At 51.0% G+C, this 16,819-nt stretch overlaps 7 protein-coding genes across 7 annotated transcripts; 5 read left to right on the top strand and 2 right to left on the bottom strand.

The window, feature by feature from the left end:
• Positions 1 to 955: 955 nt before the first annotated feature.
• MGYG_08987 (hypothetical protein) lies at positions 956 to 1,646 on the top strand (the record flags this gene model as incomplete). The annotated part of the gene is made up of 2 exons (XM_003174952.1): positions 956 to 1,066; positions 1,248 to 1,646. The coding sequence occupies 2 exons, from the start codon at positions 956 to 958 to the stop codon at positions 1,644 to 1,646; spliced, it is 510 nt and encodes a 169-aa protein (XP_003175000.1).
• A 147-nt stretch (positions 1,647 to 1,793) lies between these two features.
• MGYG_02530 (fructose-2,6-bisphosphatase) lies at positions 1,794 to 3,316 on the top strand (the record flags this gene model as incomplete). Its single annotated transcript, XM_003174951.1, has 3 exons — positions 1,794 to 1,974; positions 2,030 to 2,613; positions 2,669 to 3,316. The coding sequence occupies 3 exons, from the start codon at positions 1,794 to 1,796 to the stop codon at positions 3,314 to 3,316; spliced, it is 1,413 nt and encodes a 470-aa protein (XP_003174999.1).
• A 912-nt stretch (positions 3,317 to 4,228) lies between these two features.
• MGYG_02529 (AvaB protein) lies at positions 4,229 to 7,523 on the top strand (the record flags this gene model as incomplete). Its single annotated transcript, XM_003174950.1, has 4 exons — positions 4,229 to 5,843; positions 5,902 to 6,789; positions 6,855 to 6,963; positions 7,031 to 7,523. The coding sequence occupies 4 exons, from the start codon at positions 4,229 to 4,231 to the stop codon at positions 7,521 to 7,523; spliced, it is 3,105 nt and encodes a 1,034-aa protein (XP_003174998.1).
• Positions 7,524 to 7,830: 307 nt separating this feature from the next.
• On the bottom strand, positions 7,831 to 8,677 carry MGYG_02528 (hypothetical protein; the record flags this gene model as incomplete). The annotated part of the gene is made up of 4 exons (XM_003174949.1): positions 7,831 to 8,178; positions 8,210 to 8,310; positions 8,374 to 8,527; positions 8,555 to 8,677. 4 exons carry the CDS (start codon positions 8,675 to 8,677, stop codon positions 7,831 to 7,833), a joined length of 726 nt encoding a protein of 241 aa, XP_003174997.1.
• Positions 8,678 to 8,862: 185 nt separating this feature from the next.
• Positions 8,863 to 12,451, top strand: MGYG_02527 (ankyrin repeat domain-containing protein 28; the record flags this gene model as incomplete). The annotated part of the gene is made up of 2 exons (XM_003174948.1): positions 8,863 to 9,308; positions 9,382 to 12,451. The coding sequence occupies 2 exons, from the start codon at positions 8,863 to 8,865 to the stop codon at positions 12,449 to 12,451; spliced, it is 3,516 nt and encodes a 1,171-aa protein (XP_003174996.1).
• Positions 12,452 to 12,982: 531 nt separating this feature from the next.
• Positions 12,983 to 15,739, top strand: MGYG_02526 (HbrB protein; the record flags this gene model as incomplete). Its single annotated transcript, XM_003174947.1, has 1 exon — positions 12,983 to 15,739. The coding sequence occupies one exon, from the start codon at positions 12,983 to 12,985 to the stop codon at positions 15,737 to 15,739; it is 2,757 nt and encodes a 918-aa protein (XP_003174995.1).
• Positions 15,740 to 16,280: 541 nt separating this feature from the next.
• Positions 16,281 to 16,643, bottom strand: MGYG_08986 (hypothetical protein; the record flags this gene model as incomplete). The annotated part of the gene is made up of 1 exon (XM_003174946.1): positions 16,281 to 16,643. One exon carries the CDS (start codon positions 16,641 to 16,643, stop codon positions 16,281 to 16,283), a length of 363 nt encoding a protein of 120 aa, XP_003174994.1.
• Between the last annotated feature and the right edge of the window lie 176 nt (positions 16,644 to 16,819).

Here is a 16,819-nt window from a genome sequence, read left to right as displayed (position 1 = left end):
CCACAAGGGAGGCCGTGAGGCGGTTTGTATGGTTTATTTGTCCACCAAAGTATTGCTGCTGCATGATGTTGATGCACTGCGTGCGGACATGCACATCTCGAGGCTACAAAGTGAGGCTCAAAATGCCCTGCCTGCGTTTGGATGGGACATGGGTATCATGGTATTATCAAGCTGGGGAGCTTCTATCGCTGACCATAGTTTAATATCTGATTGGTATAAATAATTAGCAAGCCACAGCGATAAACCCTGCGTGTACTCTGTAGGTCCTTTGCAGTAGTTGCAGCAGTCGTCTCCCTCATCGCCCTGACGAGGGTTATCGGGTTCAACCTGGGAGGCGATGTTTCGCATCCAAACTGGACCACAGCTAGCGTCAAGCTGATTTGTAACGCTCAAACGGATAAACCCGCAGCTTCGTCAGGCCATCTGTCTCTGAATCTCGCCATCCCGACTGGGGTGAAGCCGCGTCGGATCCTGTTAAGCGGAAGTTCGCTGGTGGGCTCCCAATTTTCGCTGGTGGAGCAAGCGTTGAAATTTTTGTTCCTCGGGTGACTAGTTAGCCAGGCCCGCCATCTCAATCCAATCCCCAGTTGCACCAGCTCCTGGCTTCTAGATTTCCCCCAGAGAGCGGAAAAAACTCAAAAAGCAAAGAAAAGAAACGCAAGATTGACGTTTGTTCGTTTCCTGCGGTCAACCTTCGTGGCTAGTTTGTAATGGCATATTATTTATAAGAGGGAGCAGGCCGGGCCGGGTTGAGCAGGCAAGCAAGCATAGCTGTTTAACTAGTTGATATAGCTGCAGACATCGCCAGTGGTCCTTCTCAACAGTCAACGGTCAACACCAGCGTCAACCCTTAACTTAGGTTATACGGCCAGTTTTTCAGCGCAAAGATGGCATCCGGGGAGTCTGGTCGTCGCCAGTCGGTGTATAAGATATTCGGGGAACCGGTACGTATACAATGTTTGCTTGCTGTCTCTTCCCTTACTGCTGTCACTGCCGCCGTCCTTGCTCTCTGTTGATCTGGTTTGGTACTCTTGCCAAAGCCCACTTCGTCTCCCCCACTGTCCCCGTCAGCTTGTATGGTTGCCATTGCCGCTGTCAAACACACATCCTCGCCTCTTCCACGCTGTGTCTTATCTTCTTGCTGCTTGCCTTTGCTGTCTCAATCTTCGTCGTCGTCGTCTTCGTCGTCTTCGCCCTGAGAAAACAAAAAGCACGCCGCGGATTTCCTAATCGGGCAACCCTGGCAGCGCGCACATGACGTTGCGGGTTCTCCCGACAAGGAATCGCTTTCGCCGAGAATTTCCGACGTGGAGATTCGGAGGCGACAAGCGACGGCGGCGGCGGCGACGACGATGATGAGAAGAGGAATAGAAGACGGTGGAGAGAAGCTGGAGAAGAAGAGAGATGGAGACGGAGAAGTCAAGCCACTTTTGTCAAACGCAGCCTCCGGGAACATGGAGTCTGGAGTTTATAGGGTATATAATAAGGGGTTGCCCCTTTTCGCCAGCATGCCACAGCCGAAGGAAGAAGCAGACAAGCAGACAAGAAGACAACATGAACATAGGAAGGACACAAGCAATTCATGCAAGGAAGGGGCTCCCTTACTCTGGACGACTAAGCGGATGATCCACGCTCTATGTGAATGAAGACTGCTTCTAAATGGCTATATCAAAGCTGCTGCTCTATACCCCGGACTTCTTACTCTATACCTCTCCCTAGCCGTTTCCATCTTCTGCCTTTGATTCTATTGGCGTCCAACTGTCCCTGCTATTGTGAAAAAACACTGCATGATAATGGCGGGCCCAGTTAATGCATCCTCTGCCTACCACCCGTGCCCTATAGAGTCCCCTGCTGTGCATGACAAGCCTCATACTATAGAACGTCCAGCTAACAGCTGGCAGAACGATGATGCAAAGATATGTGTAGTTATGGTTGGCCTTCCGGCCCGGGGGAAGAGTCTTATTGCTGGCAAAGGTATGATTATCGTCTCCTTCTACAATAGTTACTCTAGCTGACAAAGGGTAAACAGCACTACGTTATCTCTCATGGATCGGTATTCCCGCAAAGATCTTTAACGTTGGGCAGTACCGCCGACAAGACACCCCTCGGCCCACAGCGGCATTCTTCGACAAATCCAATCCCGATGGGGAACGGTTACGCCGGGCAGCGGCTGAAGCTGCAGTCACAGACATGCTTCGCTGGTTCTCAACGACCGGCGGCCAAGTCGCCATCCTTGATGCAACCAACTCGACAAAGGAACGCCGCAAGTGGATCCGTGATGTGTGCCAGGCTGCTGGGATTGAGCCGCTGTTTGTTGAGTCTAAGTGTGATGACAGGGAACTTATCATGAGCAATATCAGAGAGGTCAAGACAACTTCTCCAGACTATGTTGGACAGGACCCAGAAATTGCCGCACAGGATTTCATGAAGCGGATCAGCAACTATGAGAAGGTATACGAAACTATAGACGAGGACGAGGATGTATCGTACATCCAGCTCATCAACGTTGGGACATCCGTGGTGATCAACAATATCAAGGACTACCTGTCTAGTAGACTGGTATACTATACCATCAACCTTCACATTAAACCCAGATCTATCTGGCTATCCCGGGTAAGTGCCGATCTACATATTCTGCTAGTGTACAATCAACTAATACTGGGATTAGCATGGTGAGTCTGAGTTTAACCTCTCAGGCCAAATAGGCGGAGACGCCAACCTGTCTAGCCGCGGCGAAGCGTACGCCCGAGCCTTGCCCTCTCTCCTGAAGGAATCTGGGGTACCCCCTGGCACCAAAATAGTCATCTGGACCTCGACATTAAAACGCACTATCCAAACTGCCCGTTTCCTCCAGGCAGAAACAGGCTATGACAAACTAGAATGGAAAGCCCTTGACGAACTTGACTCGGGAGTCTGCGATGGCCTCACCTATGAGGAAATCGCCGAAAGATACCCTGAGGACTTCAAAGCCCGTGACGACGACAAATACAACTACCGCTACCGGGGCGGAGAATCATACCGTGACGTAGTCATCCGTCTTGAACCAATTATAATGGAACTCGAACGAAGCGAAAACGTCCTCATAGTCACTCACCAGGCTGTACTTCGCTGCATTTACTCTTACTTCCTAAACATGTCTCAAGAGCAGAGCCCGTGGATGGAGGTGCCTCTTCACACGCTGATTAAGCTTACCCCTCGCGCTTACGGGACCGAAGAGAAGAGATTCAAAGCAAGCATCCCAGCCGTCTCGACCTGGCGCGGTAAAGGATCGTCTGCAAAACATCAGGAGCCAGCTAGTCTTCCTGTAGCTAAGTAAGCTGACGGCGACACTCGGCACTAGGTAGATGATTACTATCTTCTTCATTTTATTTCCCCTCGCTCGGTTGCATTCCGCATGGAATAGAGGTATACACGATGTCGGCGTCAGATGGAATGTGAAACGGTCCCTGGTCTAGGAGGGAATTCAAGGAGTATGCATGAATGGTGGAAGGAATGGAGGCCTTGATTTTGACCATATGGAATTATACTCCCCTCTTATCGGTAGGAGTGGGAGATTATAACTGGAGGTTATTAAATGGCCTTTGTATCCATTCTTTACTTTCATACTATCCATCTGATATAGCATTTTTTTATTCTAGAAAGAATGGACTCCTTTGCATTATAACTATCCCCTTTGGACCTTCTCTAGGCAAGTCGAATACCCATGACGTCGATGTATGAAGCACACACCCGCTTGGCTGCCGCCCATTTATGAGATAATTAATGTGCACACTAATCGAAGATACACAGGATAGCTCTAAGAATGTATCGAAACGACTGAATCAACAGAGCGAGCTCTAGGTTGGATCCATATGGTTGACAGAAGGTTATCCAATGAAGGCGAACTTTGAGAGTGAATTTTGTTGGCTCAAGCTTAATATTAGGTTAACCAATGAATGATTTTAAAGTCAATCACTAACCAACCATAAACAAGAAACTTTCAATACTCAATGTTAAAGGAGAAAGCGTCTCATTCATTGGCTAGTGCTACATAAGGTTACACGTGACTGCGCTCCCAGTATCTCTGGCTCGCCGTATCCTGCAGCATGACATCTTCGCGAACGAGCTTCAGCAACGAAGAGGCGGACAAGCGGAGACGAAGAGACAGCTCGCCCACAGGCCTCATGGACATAGCAGTGCGGTCCACGAGCGCCGGCGATACCATCAAACCACCCCCATCCCTCCAGCCATGCTGACAGCATTTACGGCGAGGCCCCTCGTGGAGTTTCGACCTCGCGACAAGTCGAAGATAGAGTCCATCCTGACGTACGGGGACAGGCTGCTGGTCGGGCTGAACACAGGATCGCTGCGAATATACAGGGTTAATGAGGTGAACGTTGAGGAAGCGGAAACAAGGGCTGGTGATGACACAGAGGCGCAGGATGGAGGTAGTGGTGACGGCGGTGGTACCGTCCAGCCATCTACAACGACCAAACCAACAGACCTCTTGCGGGAGCTAGAGAAGTTCTCTCGGTACAAGATCGAGCAGTTGGCGATTATCAAGGAGGCGAATATCCTCCTTTCCCTGTCGAACGGCCATGTTTCAACGCACGATCTGCAGTCTTACGAGCTGCACGAGCAGCTGACTCGGACTAAAGGGGCTACCACGTTTGCAGTCACCTCCAATATCGAGAAGGATCAGGACACCGGGGTCCCGTCGATTGTGTCTCGGCTTGCTGTTGCGGTAAAGAGGAAGCTCATGTTATGGACATGGCAGGACATGGAGCTTGAAGATGATGTCACGGAGATAACGCTTGTTAGCGGGATAAAGACTATTACTTGGGCAAACGGTACCAAGCTGCTAGCCGGACTTAGCTCAAGCTATGTTCTTGTTGATGTTGTGACCAGAGAAGTCACGGATATCGTGGGGCCCGGAAGCATTGGAGGAGCTGGCGGGTCGGAAACAGGACGTCTCGGGGGTGTGGGTGCTAGTATGAGCTACATAGGCATGGGCGGAGCAACACCCAAACCGCTCGCTACAAGATTGTGTGAAGGACAGATGCTTCTAGCAAAGGATGTCAACTCACATTTCATTGACACGGACGGGAACGGCCTCAAACGCCGCCAGATTCCTTGGACGGTAGCCCCCGAAGCCGTTGGCTATTCGTACCCTTACCTACTAGCACTTCAGGATGCATCCAAAGGTATACTTGAAGTGCGTAATCCAGAGACCTTGTCACTTCTTCAATCAGTGTCACTCCCATCTGCTACAATGGTTCATATTCCCCAGCCGAATATCAGCCTTGCCCATGCAGGAAAAGGATTCCTGGTGGCTAGCGGCCGTGTGATCTGGAGAATGAGTGCCCTTGATTATGATTCCCAGATTGACGGCCTAGTAGAACAAGGGCATCTCGACGAAGCCATCAGCCTTCTTGGAATGCTTGAAGACGCACTTCTAAATAACAAGGAGGGCAGGTTGCGGGAGATAAAGCTACTCAAGGCCCAGACTCTCTTTGAAAACCAGAAATACCGCAAGTCATTGGACCTTTTTACAGAAGTTTCGGCCCCTCCAGAGATTGTTATCCGGCTATTCCCTAAACTTATCGCTGGAGAGCTATCTTCTATCGAAGAAGACACTTCACAGGAAAGCTCAGAAAGCTCAGAGGAGAATCCTTCCCAGCTTGAAAATGGTACCAGTATTCACAGCGCTGAACCCACCACGCCAGATGAGAAGCCGAAAGTCAAGAGTGTAGCTTACGCACCATCTGTGACCTCATTTCTAAGAGGGAGGCCCGATGATGCCAGCGAGACTGGTAGCATGCGTGGTAAACCAGCAGATATGAAAGAACCTGATAAGAGACTTGGTATGTAATCTGTATTGGCCTTTTGTTATTATGTACCACGTAACTAACTCGCTTCTAGAAGGGAAAGATCTGAAAGCAGCTGTTTACGAACTGCAGGGATTCCTAGCTGATATTCGCCGAAGGCTCTCTAGATTCATTAGTCCTGATGGCACACTCAAAGAGCCTTCAGTTAATGTTGATAAATCAGACGAAATTACCCAATCTATGCTGAAGACTTTGGGTATCTCCCCTGACGATCTAGAAAACGTCGACATGAGCCAGAAGTTGAAGGAGACAGCTACATTGGTAGACACCACCTTATTCAGGGCTCTCATGTTTGCAACGCCTACGTTGGCCGGCTCACTATTCCGCATTGATAACTTCTGTGATCCTGAAGTGGTGATGGAGAAGCTGGAACAGACCGCTCGTTACGGCGATTTGATTGACTTCTTATTTGGCAAACGCCTTCATCGCTCTGCCTTAGAACAGCTAAAGAAATTTGGCCAAAAGGAGGAGGAAGAGGAGATTTCGCCTGACCTTAGAGGGCCCAAACGCACAATTGCCTATCTACAGAATCTACCACCTGACAATCTCGATCTGATCCTCGAATTTGCTGAATGGCCTCTTCGAAGTGATCCCGATCTCGGCATGGAGATTTTCCTTGCGGATACTGAGAATGCGGAGACCCTGCCTCGTCAGCGGGTTCTAGAGTTCCTTAATGGAATCGATGCAAAGCTCGCAATTAGGTATTCGGAACATGTCATTAATGAGCTTAATGACCTGACTCCGGATATACATTTCCGATTATTAACGCTGTACCTTGAGCGGATACTGAAGAGTAAACAATCAAAGGACGTTTGCCCTACTGAAGATGAGCGAGAGGAGTGCAAGCGCAGGCTGTTGAAGATGTTAGAGACGAGCGAGCAGTACTCTCCAGCGAAAATGCTGGATCGACTCCCAAGAGATGGTGAATATATATTCTTTCCAATACGCCCGTATCTATAGAGAGACTAATCCCTATTGGACTGGTAGATCCGGAATTTTTCGAGCCACGGGCCGTTACATTGAGTAAGATGGGACAGCACCGTCAAGCTCTTGAAATATATGTGTTCAAGCTGGACAATCCAGCAAAAGCAGAGGAGTAAGTAATTCATAAGTGGATGCTAGGCCGATTGATATGGGTATAAACTGACTGGCTGTTTGCAAAGGTACTGCAACCGGGTCCATTTGAACGATGCCACAGAGACCAAGCAACGTGCAATACCATATGGTAGTTCTCCCGTAGTTGAAGACGGGGAGGCCCGCCCGTCTATCTACCATACACTTCTTTCCCTTTACTTATCCCCGCCCCATGACTATAAACCACGATATGGCCCTGCAATTGAGATCCTTGCACGACACGGTTCCAGATTACCTGCCAGCTCCACTCTCAGCCTCATTCCAGGTTCATTACCAATCCAGGATCTCGAGTTCTACTTCCGCAGCCGTATCCGTGCAGCCAACAGCATCCTAAACCAGGGTCGAATTATATCTTCGCTGCATAAGATTCAAAGCATGGAAACAGAGGCATCATTGCGTTTGGGCAATGACGTTGGCAGCAACAAGGGCAGAAACCGGTGCATCACAGTCAGCGAAGATCGAGTATGCAGTCATTGCCATAAGCGGTTGGGTGGGAGCGTTATCAGCGTATTTCCAAAGTAAGTTCGGGTGTTATCCAACGCATCGCAGACTCCAGTCACTAACATCTCGAACCACAAGTAATACGGTAGTCCACTTAGGCTGCGCCAATAGATTGGGCTCTGCGACATAAATGGCATTATAGAAGCGTGATGATTCCAGTCCATCCGACAGCATATGGCGTCTCAGCACCGTCCTTATCCTAATCTATTCCCCTTCCCCGCCATGTTTCTGTATATATTGCGTTTTTGCTATTGGATACCCCCCATCCCGCCTGTCTGCACCGTAATAACGTAATAATGAAGCCCACAGTACGCTAATGCATCATTCATCATTCATCATCATTAACAACTTCTTCGCCATAGTTATCTTCCTCTGTTTTATCATCTGTTGTGGCGCCTCCTTGCTGTATGTCACGTAGTTTGTCTTCCTCCATTTTTTCCGTAAGAAAGGTGTTAACATCGGCTTGCAGAGATACTATTGAACCTCGCAACTCTGCTAAGTAAGCTGTCCGTCCTGCAGGGCTATGTTCGTCTGATGGGGGGATAGCGGCCGAGAGCTGCTTTGTGAAGACGCGCGCAGGCGGTTCTGTCGTTTCCTGTGAGGTGCGGGGAGCTTGATAGATAGCCTTGAGAAGGGCAGTTTTGCCCATTTTCGAATCCGAAGTCATGATTGAATTCTCGCAAGGACAGGTCTAGCTCGATCAATGCCGACTCTTGTCTTCTTTCTGTCGTATTGTTGATTGATGTTTCGTTCTCATATCGAACCTTCACAGAGCTGTTTGTTTGGCGGCGGGATGTCACGTGGCTAACTAGTTAACTAGTTATTTAGTTAGGTATTTTCTTAAAAGGGAATTTTGTTACTTCAACATCGCCTTCGTTGACTTCATCAACGTCTGTGAAAAAAGAGACACGATGAGATGGTCGATATGGAGAAGTCGAATATATTCTTAGCTTGCAAGAATTCGTCCTTGACAGGATAACTAGTGGCATCCTGGTGATGATGCAGGTGTTCTCGTCAAGATCCCGCTACGGGGCTGAGTTCCCGTTTAGCACAGCCTCAGCCTCAGGACGGCGAGTTAAATAAGCCCGGCTGGGAGTATTACAAGGATAGATGCTTGTGTTTGTGTAGGGCCATATCGCCTTAAAATTCCTAGGTGAACTCCAACGTTCTGTCATACCTTTTGTCGCCTTTATTTGTCTTCAGGCCGAAATGCTAGAAAGGCGACCAGGCGACAAGCGGTTGATGCTCCAGTCATTCGGTCGCCCTCTTTTCTCCCCCATCTAGCCAGACCAATCTCAGCCAAAAGATACATCCAAGGCAGCTGAGCCTCAAGCCGGCGGGAAGCCCACGCATCGATCCAATGGATCCAGCATCAGCCTTTGGCATCGTCACCGGTGCCATGCAAACAGTGCAGATTATTGGCAGCACACTTCAAGGCCTGCGTGCCTTGCAGGGCAAATATGCCGATGCGGACATGACAATCCATTCGCTTATTGTCCAAGCTGCCACAATCAAGTCTGCTATCACACAGCTCCAAGAGTGGGCAAGTTATGACTCCGCTAGGGCTGAGCATCCAGACTATTTGGATGGGTTGGATATCGCCATAGACGGATGCAAGACAAGCATGGAATGCCTTCTTGCGCAGGTCTCCAAAGTCACGAGTGTTCTAGATGGCAGGGAAGTTCCTGAGTTGCGAGTTGCGGCGAAGCTACGTGCGGTCTGGGATGACCATCTGATGCAGGACTACCAGCAGCGGCTCCAGTCCCAGGTTCTAGCGTTAAATTTCCTTTTACAGGTCTGCCAATGGTACGTTTGAAACTACTATTTGTCTATTCAGTCCAAAGAGAAGACTAGGGTGTTAACATAGATATCCTCCTAGTCGTACCGTCACAGAGCAAGTTGAACTCTTACGGCGGGAAGAGAACAGACAGCTGCTGAAGAAAGTTGAAGATGATACCGCGACCTTGCGGAGTTCGGTTAGACAGCGAGGAAACCCGTCGGCAATGAGTATTTCTCAGTCTACAATCAGTGAGACGGCTTTGGATGTGGACGACATCATAGTGAATGCAACTGCGTACAGAAGAGTGCTAGCACATAACCGTTCAGTTTCAAATCGTGCCCGTACGGAAGAATCCAGCCACAATACAGGTACTCAACCACAAACTCCAAGATCCACCACTACCGACGAAGGCTATGCGAGTGGGACCGTCCGGTCTCAATCATTTAATGGCAGTAATACTCTTTCTGCCCCAAGTACATTTCTTGAACCACCAGCAGAATCAGTACCACCGCAGGGGAAGGGGGACATGGGACGAAGTTCTTCAATGGCTGTATCGCAGACATCAGCGAAACCCACAACTCCTGCAATGCGGAGATGGCAATCAAACCCAATTCCTCTCCACAAGTCGGGCTCAAAGCGAGAGAAAATTCGCCAGGTGCTTGGAAGGTTGGATACTTCAAGTCGAAGTAGTCTCAAAAAGACATCGCCACGTCTAGGTACAAAACCCTTCAGTTCCTTTTCTCCAATACCAGAGCGGGGCGCAGCCCCGAGATTTGATCGAAGCCGCCCAAATACTAGCATTGATCTTTCTTCAACGGATAGCGTGGCCATTCCGCCCATCATAAAAGCAGCTCAAACTGGGTCACTGGTCCAAGTTGAAATGCAAATTGGCGAAGGAGCCGATATTAATGATCATCACGCACTCACAGGTAGAACAGCTCTGGCGGTGGCCGCCCATTGTGGTAATGAAGAAGTGGTGGATTATCTACTCCAACAGGGGGCAAAGTTCGACACTCAGGAAATAGATGGCTCGACGCCTCTCCATCTGGCAGCCTCTAGGGGTCACACCGGCGTTATCCAAGTCCTCCTATCAGTGATCGAGAGCGTGGATGTAAAGGATGGATTGGGTCGAACGCCGTTCTGGGTGGCTGCTGATGGCGGTCACATAGATGCAACACGGATGCTGCTTGGTGCGGGCTGCAAAATAACGGCCCGAGCTAAAGGACAAATAACCGCCTTACACAAAGCGGCAATCCGGGGCGACAGCGAGATGGTGGCATTTCTCTTACAGTCCGGTGCGGACATTGAAGCCAAGGATGCTACCATGAAGTCTGCCTTACACCATGCTTGCGAGAATCGCCAATATACCCTCTGTCGCTCTCTTTTTCAGTATAAAGCGGACATTGAAGCCGTCGAAATCAATAAGAAAACACCACTAATTTGTGCTGCAATCGCGGGCGATGTGCGCATAGTGGAATATCTGATTGGGAAAAGGGCTTCGATGCTGACTACGGATGAAGGCGGGATGAATCCTCTACATGCTGCAGCTGCTCATGGCCATGTTGAAGTTGTCCAATTCCTACTAGAGAAAAAAGTCTCTATAAGCTCCACGAATAAACTTGGGATGACCCCTTTACATCTTGCCGTCATGTCTAGACAATTTGCGGTTGTTGAATTCCTCCTGCGCAGAGGAGCACCTACTGAGATCAAGAGCTCAGGCGGTTTCACACCACTTCACTACGCCTGCGATCTGGTAGATGTTGAGATAGCCCAACATCTTGTTGGGTGCGGAGCAAGCATTGAGGCTCAGGGAGAAGGACAGCAGCGACCAATTCATATTGCTGTAGCTAGAAATTCGATGGAGTTGGTTCAATTTCTCTGCCAAAGGCGAGTCGAGGTTGACGCTGCCGATGCATCCGGCACACGACCTTTGTGCATAGCTTGCCGTAAGGGTAATGCACCTATCGCTGAGCTCCTACTGGATCAAGGTGCGCTTACATTATGCCCGACCTCATGGAATGGCACCCGGGAAGAGCACTCGCCGTTAGCGATAGCGTCGAGATCCGGTGACGTGCGGATAGTATCCCTTTTGCTTGGGAAGGGAGCATCTGTTGAACAGTATGATGGCAGGGGCTGGAACCCTCCCTTGTACGCAGCACACTACGGGCATGTACAAGCTCTACGGTTGCTACTATCAAAGTGTAGTACACTCGCAAAGATAAAGCTGGGACAAATGTTCTCACAGACTAGGTTCCATCCAGATATTTCAATCCCATCGGAAACAGCGCACATGATTCAAAGGCTTATCCTTGAGAACGCACAGCCACTGCATGGCCAGGGTATTGGGGGCCCTCGGGTGATGCGGGACTTCAGCGGAGGGTTTGGTGGTGATAGTAGACTGCTGCAGGGACAAGTACATGTTCAACAAGCTTTCTACCAGCCTCCTTCCTCCTCAATAACTCCACCAATACCATCGTTTCCCCAGACTGCCATTGAACTTCCAGCATTTGAACCCATTATCCTACCTGGCCGTGAGATTAATGAATCGATCGAGTCGGGTAATCAGGGTACACAGCAGCGTCAGTCTATGGCAGAGGCGACCACCCGTCCTGGCTTATTCGAAGCACCACAGGATCCTGTCACACAGGACAACAGCCACAACAATCATGTCTCTATAGAACAAACTTACGATAACTACAACCACCAGACTAGCGCTCGTTCTGGCCCACGAGAGCCACTTCCTACTATACCAAGTCGAACAAACACACCACTGCCGATATTCGAGTACCCTCGCCATGAACCGCCCTCTCAGCCGGTTTCCCAACCCCAGGACCTGCCACCTAGAAACTTTCCAACCCGTGGAGATATCAGACCCTCTCCCTTCGACACCTCTAGTGGAAACGTCGCCATTAGCCCTGCACATCTCGAGCCAGGAGAGCTACCAGACAACAGACAACCGCAATATATAGGAGGACTAGATAGACAAGTACCGGAAGACGAGTCCGATAGTGACTTTGAAAGTGACTCGGACAGCGAGTCTGCTGTTTCCGTATACACTGCCCCAGAATCGCTCGAGCCCGAGGTATCAGAGCTATCTTCTGCTGGGCTTGGAGCCGCCATCTACGAGCTTGATGGAACCAGCATATCAATGCATGGAGTCTTTATATAGCCAGGTGTAGATCTGTTTAATGCTGTCAACGTAATAATGCGCCTGATCTCCAAACTCTGCTATGGTCCAGAACTATATCTAATCTATCTATATATCAACAATCAACAACTCCGTCTGTAGACTGGCTGCCTCTTCGCTTCTCTTCCATCTCTTCTCTATCTTCTGTCTTTTCTATCTTTCCTATTCGTCTTCTTCGCCTTCATCGCCTTCATCGTCTTCACCTTTCGTCTCATCTCCGCCTCATCCAGCTTACTAAGCACTTTTCTGACGTCGACGTCAACGAAGAAAAGGCAGCAAAAGGACTAACAAAAAGGACTGAATAACGAGACGCACAGGAAAGACGAAGACGAGGACGAAGAGGACGATGGAGTGACGGCCATGCGAAGATGAGCTTCACGATCGACTACGAGACTGCGGTCCCCCAGGTTGCCCGAGCCCTCGCCGACTGAAACACGCCCGCCAGAGACAGTACCACCACCACGACAATAACTACTCCGTAACGAGCCAGTCGATCACCCGGAGGACAGGATCATGAAGTCCTCAAGCTCCCCCAAGCGCCCTCAAGACCGTCCTCCCCAGCCACCGACGGTCAAAGAACCGCAGTCAAGGCCGGAGCCGCGGCGGTCCAGCTCGTCCAGCAGCAGCGCCGCCTCGTCGACCACCTCCAACCAGACGGCCCTCAACGTCTCCAAGCGGACGCTCTACGGCCTCACCCAACAGCAGCACGAGCAGCAACTCCAGCAGCCAGTACGATCTCCCGCGATGGCTGCGGGCAGCGTCAATGGCAGCAACACCTCACTGGCGCTGCGGCCCCAGAACGAGCCTGTCCAGCGGCGAGCGTCGCCTCTCGCCCAGGGCCCATCTGCGTCCTCATCCTCAGACACTCGAGGTTTCCGTTCACGCCACCATTCCCAGGGCTTCTTCGAGCCTTCGCTGCCGACGGCCTCCCAGGGTTCCTCTGCTGCCGTCTCTGCCTCACGGATTGCGGCCCAGGCGGCAATGCAGCACCAGACCGAGCAGCACCAGCAACAGCAATACCACCACATCCGAAACAGATCACAGACAATACCCCCGCCACAGGAGAGCGGACTCGCCGCCAGGAGAGGCGCCAGGGACTCGCCTCCCCCAATCCAGACGAACCTCCTCCGGCCGCAGATGTCTGTACCTAGCCAGATGAGCTACCAAAGTAGCACCAGTGGAGGGCGGGCCGCGGGGGCCGCGACAACGGCAGCCAACGTCGCCTTTCCCAGGACTCCCACGCCGCAGAGCGCGCTTCTACCAACCACTAGCAACACAACAACGACAATAACCGGGGGCACGGCTGAGTCTGGCGGGCAGAAGGAGAAGCAGAAGAGCGAAAAGTCCAAAATGAAGCTCTTCTCAAAACCCAAGCACATCGGCATGTCCAGAGACAAAGAGGACAAGAAAGAGAAGACCATGCCATCTCCCAGCAAGCTCGCATCTAGGCTTGTTAACGCGTCGACAGTCAGCCTGAATGATCCTGCTGGCGGTGCGGGTGCTGGCGTTGGTGGTAGCGGTGACCTCAATATCAACAACAGCAATAATGGACTTTCCGCAAACAACCTGTCACTCTATTCTCTGGCAAACTCCTCTGCCACCACTGTTGTGCCTATTGAGAGACACTCCCTGGATGAAGACAGAGGCAAAGAAAAAGAGAAACACAGACACCACTTCCTGTCACGCCAGAAGCTCAAGTTGAAGGACAGGGAGGATTTCCATCTGCCCCTGTCCTCGGCCAGCAGCAACTCCCGACCCCTGGATCCCAGCGCGCCCCAGTCTCTCTACAACTTTGCACCCTCGTCCCCGGCTGCGTCGACGTTTGGAAAGTCTATGAGTGGTCTTGATCTCCGACACGGCGGTCGAGCGTTGCGAGAGAAGAAAAAGGAAGAAAAGGCCTCTGCTGCCGCTGCTGCTGCCGCCGCCGCCGCGGCTCAAGCTCAAGCTCAACAAGACGCGATGATGCGCGAAGGAGGCGATCACCAGGCCGACTGGTCCGGTGCTGCGTCGGTTACTGGCTCTACCGTCACATTCGGAGGCCCGTCGTCTTCCGTGAGCAGTGTTCAGGGGACCGGCATCCTACCCGGAAGCAATACTGCAATCCAGGAGATTCTACAGGGCTTTGGGCTACAGAACATGACGCCCGACGACGCCTGGGACTTCCTCAAGGCTAAACTGCTCGTCTTGTTCGAAGGAGAAGACGTCCGTATCGCGTTGGAGGACCTTAATAAGCTGGTTAGAGTCCATATCCATTGCTGTGTCCAGAAACAAGTCCCCCACCAGGTCATCGAGGACCTCCGTGACCTGCTCCAGACGGGTTTTGCATCTCTCAACTACTCACTCATCAAGGTTCCCGAGGAGAATATCATTCCACATCTCGTCAACGTCTGGGTGTTCGCCTTTGGCACCGTCTTGCCATTTATCCAAGCTACTTTCTTACCCTTGGACCTTGAATTCAAGGGCCACGGCTCAATCATGAACGCTCGCGAAGCAAAGGAGTTCTGGGGTGCCCAACCGGGCTCGAGCGATGCTTCTATTTCTGCTGGTGATGCCCTGGATGTCCGCAAGATCGTCCTCACCTCGTTCCGTGACAACGTCATATTAACCCGCTACGATGTGCTCAAGGCAGCCTTCTCCCGCCTCAGCCTGGAGAAGATGAACGCTAATATCAACGGACCCCCAACTGCTACTATACACAGCGCTACTACGGCCAGTGCCAGTCGACCAAGCACCTCTGCAGGCTACGAGACCGGCGGCGGTGGTGGGAGTTATGCCTCGCAGCCCTCGTCCCACCTCAACGCTGGTAGCTTCTCCTCCGAATCAGCCATTGCATCTCTCACCCGCGCCCGCGCAATATCCAACACGTCTTCCAACCCCGAACACACATACCCATCCTCTTACTCCTCTTTCTCGCCATCTCAGCCTTCGATCCTCTCCCAGACTCACTCCCACTCAACCAATATCCCCCCACCTCCTCAGCTTCCACCCACAGACCCCTCACAGGTCACCGAGACTGCCGGCCGAATGCTCCAGTGCATCTGCGTGCTAGCCAGCGTCCAGAGCGACGACGACGCCCAGCAGAAAATCGAGGAGCTCAGCAAATCCCTCAAGCACAACTGGCTTGGTCGTGGCCGAACTGGCCGTAACCGTCGAGGCTTCATCGGCACCAAGATCCGTCCGCCTCCACCACCTCGCAAGGACACCAACGAGCAGGCCGATCACCAGTCTGCCGATGACACCCCACGAGGCACGGATGCGACTGGCTGGTGAATGAATATGAATACCCTGCCTCGTTCAGAAGCCAGAGACACGTCGCTGCTTCTTCTCATCTCACTTTTCCACCTGTGGCCACGATCACGACGAGAACCGTCCATGCTCCTCCACCGCCTCTCTGTACTGTACTGCATTGCATTCCCGGGGATTTCGAATATGATTCTTTCTGCTTTTTTCTTTTTGTTCTTTTTTTATTTTACACGGACGGTGGGCGTGGGTTGTTCAACTCTTTCTTCTTCCCTAAATGGGCCTATGGATTGTCCCCGGTAACGTTCTCTTCCGTGTACATATACCCTTATCTGCTTCTTGTTTTTCAGTTTTTTGTTACTCTGGTCAGAGCAGGCCTACAGGTTACAAATGAATGAACGAATTTTGACTTGACTTGATTCCTTGGAGTTCTCAGTACATCAGATACCCATATCTTCCTAACTTCCTGACTTCTTGACTTCATGATACCCCCATACACATCAGCTCATCCCAACCTCTCTAGGCAACTAGATAGCGACGTGACAACAGACAAGACTTCTGGTCTAATCTACTACTTAGAGTTGAAAGGGCACCAGACGATGTTAATGGCGGCACCACCTCTCTCAGCAGCACCACCCTTGGGACCAGTATAGCACTTGTCAACAATAGAATTGGCCAACTGACGGCAGGCAGCCTCGCTTTTGAACACGCCGATATGGCCGATCTGTCCCATGCCGCCATTGCTGTCCTTCCAGGGACGCCAGTTGGTGGTGGTCTGGCGCCAGTTGTTCTTGCAGTAGGTGGTGATAGCAGTGCCGAGACGGGCTTTGCTCAAGCACTTTCCGCTGGCCTTGTCGGAGAAGCAGCCTGCGCCGATGACAGAGTCGATGAAGATGCTCATGAGAGCGACGAGGATGACGTTGAAGAAGCGCATTCTATATTCTTGTTAGACTGGTATATTTTTACAGATGAGGGGTACTAACTTGGCAGCAGCTGTAGAAGTGTATTGAGTCTAATAGTGCGATGTAGATGGTGATGATGATGATGATGATATTCCAACAAAAAGCAGGAGATCAGGAGAGATTCTTCACCTTTTTATATTCGTATGTT

Source organism: Nannizzia gypsea, genomic scaffold (genome assembly GCF_000150975.2).
Source record: "Nannizzia gypsea CBS 118893 supercont1.2 genomic scaffold, whole genome shotgun sequence".
Taxonomy (NCBI): domain Eukaryota; kingdom Fungi; phylum Ascomycota; class Eurotiomycetes; order Onygenales; family Arthrodermataceae; genus Nannizzia; species Nannizzia gypsea.
Note: the sequence above shows the minus strand (reverse complement) of the source record. Positions and strands in the feature narration are given on the sequence as shown.